General features: G+C 34.8%; 1 protein-coding gene across 1 annotated transcript in view; it reads right to left on the bottom strand.

Moving 5' to 3' along the window:
* Positions 1-9,800, bottom strand: part of LOC106465138 (sarcoplasmic calcium-binding protein 1-like) — a gene marked incomplete at its 5' end in the record, with an annotated part of 26,609 nt that overhangs the window by 13,129 nt on the left and 3,680 nt on the right. The window contains one exon of the mRNA XM_013925337.2: positions 6,983-7,096. Coding sequence (XP_013780791.1) covers positions 6,983-7,096 — 114 coding nt within the window. The remainder of the gene's footprint in view (positions 1-6,982; positions 7,097-9,800) is intronic.

The raw sequence follows: 9,800 nt of genomic DNA, 5'->3' as shown, positions 1-9,800 counted from the left end.
GACCCTCATATTGCGAGTCGAGCGCCTTATCCACCTGGCCATGCCGGGCCCACAGGGAACAAACCCCAAAATTTAGCGTTATAAGCACTCGTGCTTACCATTGAGCCAGCAGAGAACAGGCGTCATTTTGGATGTAGACATTTTCTTATAACTAAAGAACTGTTTCCTTTTGCGCAATACATTACCCACTTGAAAGATATATTTGTACTTTATTAGTTATTTCGGGCGAATTTCGAGATTTCGCTCGTTATTTTATAGTGTTTTAATAAAGTGATTTAATTTCGTACAAGATTCAAACTAATTTGAATTATGAGTGATATAAAAAATCATTGATGTGGATTTACATTCTTTTCTGCCCCCAGGTGGCACAGCTGTACGTCTGCAGACTTACAACGCTAGAATCCGGGTTTCGATACCCGTGGTGGACGGAGCACAGATAGCCCATTGTGTAGCTTTGTGCTTAATTCCAAACAAACATTCTTTTCTGCCCCCAGTGGCACAGCGGTATGTCTGGCTCAGCGGTAAGTCAGTGGTGGTAAAACGCTAAACAATCGGGTTTCGATACCTGCAGTTGGCATAACACTGATAGAATAGCGTGTAGCTTCGTGCTTTACAACATACCAATCAATGTTTTTAGTGTTAGCTAATTTATAAAACAATAATAATAATCATAGTCTGAGTTTATTCTAATCTAGAACAGTGTTTCCCAATGTGGAAGCCGCGGGTCCCCTGGGGCCGCCAAAAATGGGCCCGAAAACAAAGATGCTGAATTAATTGTAATTATAAATAAACAATAAGCCGATAAAAATTATGTTGAATTAATTAAATGATACAGTATGTTGAAAGAAGATGTTATTGTTTTTACTGCGACACTGTTTTTCAATCGCCATGCTAAAGTAGTGTGTGTCCCCAGGAGACATTTTAAGGCATTTTTATAGGTTGGGGGGAGGGGGGCTCAAACCTTTTTATTTACATCAAGGGAGTATAGTTTGGGAACCACTGATCTCGAAGTTATGTATAGTACGTTGTACTATTGAATTCAGTCATGTTTGAGTAATTTTTCATCTTTATAAGTTTTGAACCGGAAAAAAAAACTACTTCAATCTGTAAAGCACTTCATCTCGCTTGCCTTCAGGCCTTTAAAGGTCTTAAACTAATCAAAAACTGTGTAGCAAAAAACTCAAACCAAACCGAAAAATCAAACTTTATTAGAAAGCGAATACTGAAAAATCGAATTCAAAACAAAATGGTTACTTAACGAACTTTAAGAAGTTTCATAACGAAAAAAATAAACCATTGATTCTTCCATGACAAACTCTTGTTAATTAGAAAAAACACTTGGTAGATAAATTGTTGAACGGATAGCTGGCAAGTAGACTTCTGACTAAATACGCAGGTTAATAGATTATAAGTAAATAAATGGACAACCGAGTGTCTATATATCTAAATAGTACACAGATCTCTGATTTTTCTAACAAGTGGTCGATGTGTAAAGACATGGGTGAAAAGACAGCTGTGGAGGTATACAGGGTTGAGTACAATATATTAAAATGGTTTTAAATACGCTAATCAGGAACTCACGTGACACCTAGTCGGTAAAAAGTTAGGTGATGCTATCGAAAATTAATCGCTTTTGAAAAGATATGTTCAGATCAGGAATTTAAAAGTTTAAAAGAATATGGATCAACTTGGGGTACCAAGATCATCCAGAAAGAGATCTGGAACCAGTTCTATCACGGCAACAGTGGTAAGCAAACGTGTGGCGTTTCGTAATAGGTGAGATTCCACGAATACAAATATGAGTAGCTAAAGTAGCAGTGCGAATATATTCAAGGGATATCTCCATTTGATAGAGCAACAATTTGCTTCAACAACATGTCAGTTATCAATTCAACTGTTGCAACCTTCAAGCAGCTGAAGAAAGAAAAGGATATTCATGCTATTTCATACGAAGAAATACCGATCAAGTCGCTGGACACAGTGCTTACGAATTTCTATCTGATTAGACTGTTCAAACAGATGCTACTAGCTGTCATCCTCACACCCTAGATGGCTTGGCTTATGAAAAGCACGCAGGGACGAGGAATGTGCAGTGAACATGGCAACCTTATGACGGAGCCCTTTGCAACGAAAACTACGCTGTATAGTGAAGATGCATGAAGGGATGTGGTAACATGGATTGTAACGATGTTGTAAGATATCAAAATCATTTAAATATAACCTATTCAACCTCTGTACTTGGCGGAACATTACTACAATGTTGCAATATTGAAGCCAGGATAACAAAATCAGTATCATAATATGAACACATGGGGGTTAAAATTGGTTTATTACGTTTTGGTAGATCGGTTTCTGATATATCTACCATTTTAATTTTCTATAGATGGAAAAAGTTTATCTTTCCAGTTAGTTCTAGAACGCACATTTTCGTCGTGTTTGTTAAAAATTAAACCATCGATATTTAAAAATTAAAAAAAGTTTATTGTTCAAAATAGCACAAGACATATATGAATAACACTGAGTTATTTCTTCGTGTAAACATAATAGCATGACTCGATTCCTATAATCCCTTCAAACCGTTCTGGAATCTAGACTTTTTACAAACAAATTTTACTTCTATGTAGTTGTGACTGAACACATAAAGTTACTGATTTTTTGTTTCTTAGTGCAAGGCTACAAAATGGGCTATCTGCGCTATGCCGGCCGCAAGGAATGACCTCCAAATGTTGACGTTACAAGCCATGAAGCTTACCCCTGAGCCAGCGAGGAGGCAGTATAGAGTTTGTTTGTTTGTAATTAAGCACAAAGCTATACATTAGGCTATCTGTGCTCTGCCCACGACGGGTATCGAAACCCGGATTCTAGCGTTGTAAGTCCGCAGACATACCGCTGTGCCACTGGGGGGCACAGTATACAGAGAAGGTATACGAATCAACTAAATGGCTTAATCTCATTGCTGTGTAATTGACTTCGTAAATTAGGAATATATATCAAAACTAAAAATTATAAAGAACCTGGTATTGAAAACTAGCTTCACACATTTTATTTCACGAAGTTTAACCTCGTAAATTAGGTTTTGTTTTGTTTGGAATTAAACACAAAGCTACACAATGGGCTATTTGTGCTCTGCCCACGACGGGTATCGAAACCCGGATTCTAGCTTTGTAAGTCCGCAGACATACCGCTGGGCCACTGGGGGGGGGGAAATGTAAATTAGGAATACATCAATAGTAAAAAATATAAAGAACGTGGTATTGAAACCTAGCTTCACAAATTTTATTTCACGAAGTTTAACATTAGCATCAACAAGGCAAAAAAATATATTATTATGTTCTATGAAAAACCGTGTTCTGGCTAAAAACCTACTGATAACAACAACACGTTTCTGATCTTATTGGATGAAAATAGTACTTGTTTCTCATACTTTGTTCAGTAATGTTCACTTGATTTAGTATATGTCCGAATTAATGTTTTTTTTTAACGAACTAATACAGCTTATTCAATTTTCTGTCTCGGTAATATCAAATGGATAACAAAAAAATGTCATTCGTTTCACAAAAAGAGTAAAATATATTAAACAGTAACCATGGTTTTGTTTCCTTATGCTCGTCATACGGGTTTTGATTATAATGTTTTGTTAAATAATTCTTAAATGTTATATACATTTTTGGTATGGCCGGTGGTTACGCCCATCAAACAAGTTCGCCCTTTCAGCCGTGGGGGCGTTATAATGTGACGGTCAATTCCGCTATTTGTTAGTAAAATAGTAGCAAATAGTTGGCGGTCGGTGGTGATGACTAGCTGCCTTCCTTCTAGTCTTTCACAGCTAAATTAGGGACGGCTAGCACAGATAACACTTGTGTACTCTTACGCGAAATTCATAACAAACAAACATCTATATTATTTTAATGCTACTAAAGTATTTGTAACTTAATATCAACTGAAAAAGAAAAAAAAAACCTACCCATAGGTGGATGTTCGTGCTTTACGATGTCGTATTTTATGGCAATAAATTTGTTTATTTCTAAATTTTCGCGCAAAGCAAACCAAAGGGGTAGCGACTCATAGTCGTCCCTAATTTTGTAATGATAAACAAGGAGAAAGACAGCTAAGTCAACGGTTATAGCCAGTTATTGGTGGGATTTGACCATCATTCTTATAGCGCGCCCGCATCCCTAAAGTGCGGAACGCTTTTTTTTTTTTTACGAACAACGAGATGCCATCCGTCATTTCTCATATTCATAGTCGGAGCAGGCTACACCCACCCTATGTTCGTAAATACAGTGCCCTTCTTAAACTGTCGCAAACATTTCTGTTTTTTATTATTAGAGTTTTACTTGGATGAAAGTAATTTTTCAGTAACCTTTCAAAAACTTGGATGAGGATTTCTAGGCACGTGAGCTAACTTGGATGAGGATTTCTAGGCACGTGAGCTAACTTGGATGAGGATTTCTAGCCACGTGAACTAACTAACTCGGATGAGGATTTCTAGCCACGTGAACTAACTAACTTGGATTAGGAGTTCTAGCCACGTGAACTAACTAACTCGGATGAGGAGTTCTAGCCACGTGAACTAACTTGGATGAGGATTTCTAGGCACGTGAGCTAACTTGGATGAGGATTTCTAGTCACGTGATCTAACTTAGATGAGGATTTCTAGCCACGTGAACTAACTAACTCGGATGAGGAATTCTAGCCACGTGATCTAACTTGGATGAGGATTTTTAGGCACGTGAGCTAACTTGGATGAGGATTTCTAGTCACGTGATCTAACTCGGATGAGGATTTCTAGCCACGTGAACTAACTAACTCGGATGAGGAATTCTAGCCACGTGATCTAACTTGGATGAGGATTTCTAGGCACGTGAGCTAACTTGGATGAGGATTTCTAGTCACGTGATCTAACTTAGATGAGGATTTCTAGCCACGTGAACTAACTAACTCGGATGAGGAGTTTTAGCCACGTGAACTGAAATAGCTAATCGGATCAGAAAAAACTACTTCGTAATTTGCAAGTTAATAAACAATAAAATACACTACAAGATTGTTTTCGCACAATATTTTCAAATAGTACACTTCAATTTTATTGATATATTTTCTCCCGAGCCAATTAATTTACTAAGTATAAACTTTATAATATTTCTCTTACAAAATTAGACAAACAACATATGCAATATATCTCTTACACCAACTCAGGCTCATTTTTACTACCCTCTTCCCTTGGTGAATAAAGAGTTCATCAAGTTGTCCAGTGTGATTTCTTTTCTATATTCTCCTCCATTTAGTTCAATATAAACATAGAGTGCTACGATTTGGTATGACGAACACGTGCTTCAAGCAACTGGTTTTCGGTTCTAATCACTTGCTTCTGCAGGAGGTGTTATAAACTGTTGCGTTTTCTACTTTATTAATCAACAAATAACGTATAAACGTAGCGTCTCTATGGCTACGCTCTTGTCTACCGAAGGTCCTTACTGATGCGTTTGGCTGAAATTCATTTCCCTCTGCATTTGTCGGTTTTCTAATACAGTGTATTAAGCACTTCCTACGATCCTACAATAATATTAGTAACGAAAACCTTAGACACATTTCATAAAACCTTTTTTTTTTTTCGAAAATTTAACTAGCTTGAAAAAATAAACTACAACATCAGTGGAATTTAGTGATTTTTCTGATAAGGTTTTATAAGTGAAACTAATTAGATGATGTTAAAGGACATTTTTATAGTTTCGGATATTTTGTTGTACATACGAAGGCGAATCAAAATGCAAAAATAAATTTGTATCCAAAACAAAATATGAGAGACAAATTACTTTCTTCGGTATAAAAAGAAATGTTTTTTCATTACGGTTTTGAAAATTTCAGTTTGTGGCAAATTTAAATTATGTAGAAGTTAATTTTTTGAAAATACAAGAGGATACGCTTATCTTTGATTATCAATTAAAACTACATATTTATAGAACTTAAAATGGAGATTATGAAACTATTTTAACAGGTTTTGTAAGTTATTGATTTATGGTACCTGCAAGAGAAAGTATATTATTTGTAGACTATTAAATAAACAAGAGTTCTTGGAATTCCAGTTGAGCAGATGAAAGTTATCAACGTGTCTACTAGATCTTTCGAAACATGTATCCATGTCTTTTAAGGATTTTTGTACTTTACGAATAATAGTGTTATTCCAGAGAATGACAACCAATGAAAAACAGTGACATTTACAATCTTTTGTAGTTCATCTCAGGAATATACTATATATATATACATATATATATACGTACGTAACAAATATATATATATGTATTTAGATAAAGTGATTAAACGTTTGATAATTTCACGGATCGCATTTGTAAATGATTCAACCTTTAAAACAAAATATTGAACTTAATTCCTTAAGACCACTTTTCGTATTTCGTATTTACAAAATGGGGGGAAACATAAAATTAGATGGAATAAAGATGACAAGAAAAGATAATTATAATATATATATATAGCTATATAACCTAATTCATTGAAATGCAATATTCAAATGTAAGAAAGATAACTCGGTAACAATAGACAAAATGTTTCAAAAATATTAATCCGAATATGTAATAATCTTCTTGTATCAGATTGAAAAAAACAACAACAACAAGGTATTTATATGTGGCTATAGATAAACAGATTGAAAACAACAATAACAAGGTATTTATATGTGGCTATAGATAAACAAATTGAAAACAACAATAACAAGGTATTTATATGTGGCTATAGATAAACAGATTGAAAACAACAACAAGGTATTTATATGTGGCTATAGATAAACAGATTGAAAACAACAATAACAAGGTATTTATATGTGGCTATAGATAAACAGATTGAAAACAACAACAAGGTATTTATATGTGACTATAGATAAACAGTATGTAATTAATCTTGCTTATAGTTATATTAATCAAATGAGCATTATATAGAGTAGAAAAAAAGATGAAAATATTAAACAAACCTTATTAAAATCAGCCAACTCTGCTATCTCGTTCCATAAGCTTATCATAACTTGTTTTTTTTTCTCGTGGATTTCAGTATCATACGCTCCCTTCCCCTCTTGAATGGTGTATTTCTTGAAAATTCCAAGTATCATAAGAAAAGTGAAAACAAGACAAAACTTAATTCGTTTTAATACAGTTGTTTCTCTGTTACTCATTCCTCTTCTTACTAGCTTTAATTAAGGTGTAATTAGTTTCTAAGTAATGAACGACCAGTTAAAGAAGTTTGCGTGACTTAACTTTCATTCCATTCATGTCATCAAGCTACTTATAAACTAATCTTTTTCATGGCGAAGTGAAAAAGAACGATTTAAACAAAGATCACTCCAAATTCAATTGTCTTTGAAGACGAATGAGGTTTGTCGTAGTTCAAAAATTTAACAGCAATAGTAGGATGTGACAGAAGAAGAAATTTCTAGCAGACAGAAAACTTCGGGCTAATATTGCTTTAAAAAAAGTATTTCATTTAATGGATCGAAACGCTTCGGTTTTTAACTAAACACTATCAGGCCTAAAACCTTCAGTCTATTTGGTTTCGTCTCACTAGACACTTATAATCTATAATATTTTGAAAATTAACTCACGCTTATCACACTCCACTTCAGATTTGAAGAATATATTTTTATGACATGCTGATTTTTTTTTAAAATTAACTCACGCGGAATCATGCTTCATTTTAGATTTGCGATAGATACCAAAATAATTATACTTTTAGGACATTTTAAATTATTTTTTAATTAACTCGCGCGGACTCATGCTACCTTTTAGATTTGCGAAAACTATCAAAATAATTAAAATTTTACGACATGTATATTTTGTTTTAATTAACTCAAACGGAATAATGTTTCACTCCCGATATGCAGAACTAACTAAATGATCACATTTTTACGATATGATGAATTCTAAGTTTGTTATGCTGGAAAAGAGAACGTTACATGAAACATCATGAACTACATATACATTATAATATGTGCATCATAACATGAAATACTAATACACATCACAATATGTGCCTCATAACATGAAATACTAATACACATCCCAATATGTGCATCATAACATGAAATACTAATACACATCGCAATATGTGCATCATAACATGAAATACTAATACACATCGCAATATGTGCATCATAAAATGAAATACTAATACACATCACAATATGTGCCTCATAACATGAAATACTAATACACATCGCAATATGTGCCTCATAACATGAAATACTAATACACATCGCAATATGTGCATCATAACATGAAATACTAATACACATCGCAATATGTGCATCATAACATGAAATACTAATACACATCACAATATGTGCATCATAACATGAAATACTATTGGCCAGCTTTGGATAACAAAACTTGTATAATAATCAGGTGAGAACTACAATTTCTAATAAAATCAGCCAAGCTAGGTTGTAGAAAGACAATGGAATATTTTAGAGCATCAAGTATCGCAGTATCTTGCTAGAGAAATGATCCATCATGTGTATGTTAGCACCCATCACTGATTAACGTAATTTTTGAATGGTAACTTGAAAATGTCCGATGGTGTAATGGCCTATTTTGTTTTAGAATTTTTGATCGAGCAGGGAAAGGAGGGGGTTAACAAAAACCTGAAATAACGCACACTTTCTTTGTTTCTTTATAGATATTTTGCTTTGAACTTAAAGACGCAAATACTTAATCAATTAAAAGAGTAAATCATTAGTTTTGAAAACCATGGTATGCAATTAGCATCTGATGAGGTCATTAGGGGTTGAATAACAAAAGAAGGGGGAACATTATCTAACATTTCTTTACATAGTTTTTGCTACCATAACTTACTTGGTGAACGCACCTGTGGCAGCAATTACTGCTGTAAGTCTTTTTTTGGATAGGTCTCTACCAACTTTGCACAATGGGATGTTGTGATTTTTGCCCATTCTTCCTGGCAAAATTGCTCCAATTCTGAAAAGTTCGTTAGTGGACTGCAATCTTTAAGTCTCGTCATAAATTTTCTACTCGATTCAAGTCAGAACTTTGACTGGGCCACTCCAGAACATTCAATTCTTTCTTTTGAAATCACTCCATTGTGGCTTTGGCCTTGTGGTTCGGGTCATTGTCCTGCTGAAATGTGAATTTTCGACCCAGTTTTAGATTTTTTGCTGATTCAAGCAGGTTTTCCTCTAAGATTGGTCTGTACTTTGCACCATCCATCTTCCCCTCAATCCTGACAAGATTCCAAGTCCTTGCTGATGAGAAGCATCCCCATAACATGATGCTGCCACCACCATGCTTGTCAGTTGGGATGATGTTGACTGGACGATGTTCTGTGTTGGCTTTGTGCCAGACGTAACGCTCGGAACTTAGATGTAAATACTAAATTTTTGTCTCGTCTGAACACAAACCCTTCTGACACATATCTGCAGTATTATTTATTTGTAGAAAACTCCATACAAGAGTTAAGATTATTCTTTTTTAGTAATGGCTTATTTCTTGCCAATCGCCTATACAGACCAGCTTTGTGTAGGGACCGGGATATTGTCGATGTATGAACACTGACTCCTATCTCACACATGAAACTTTGCAAATCTTTCAAAATCACTGTTGACTTCACAGTGGCATCACTAACCAGTTTCCTGCTTGCCCGGCTGCTTAGTTTGGAAGGGCGGCCTGATCTGGGAAGTAAGTAGGTGGTATGAAGCACCTTCCACTTCTTAATGATGGACTTCACCATACTCAAAGCCATAATCAGCGACTTTGAAATTTTCTTGTAACCTTCTCCTGATC

The sequence above is a fragment of the Limulus polyphemus genome, unplaced genomic scaffold (genome assembly GCF_000517525.1).
Source record: "Limulus polyphemus unplaced genomic scaffold, Limulus_polyphemus-2.1.2 Scaffold1847, whole genome shotgun sequence".
Lineage (NCBI taxonomy): Eukaryota > Metazoa > Arthropoda > Merostomata > Xiphosura > Limulidae > Limulus > Limulus polyphemus.
This window is presented reverse-complemented; position numbering and strand designations above follow the sequence as displayed.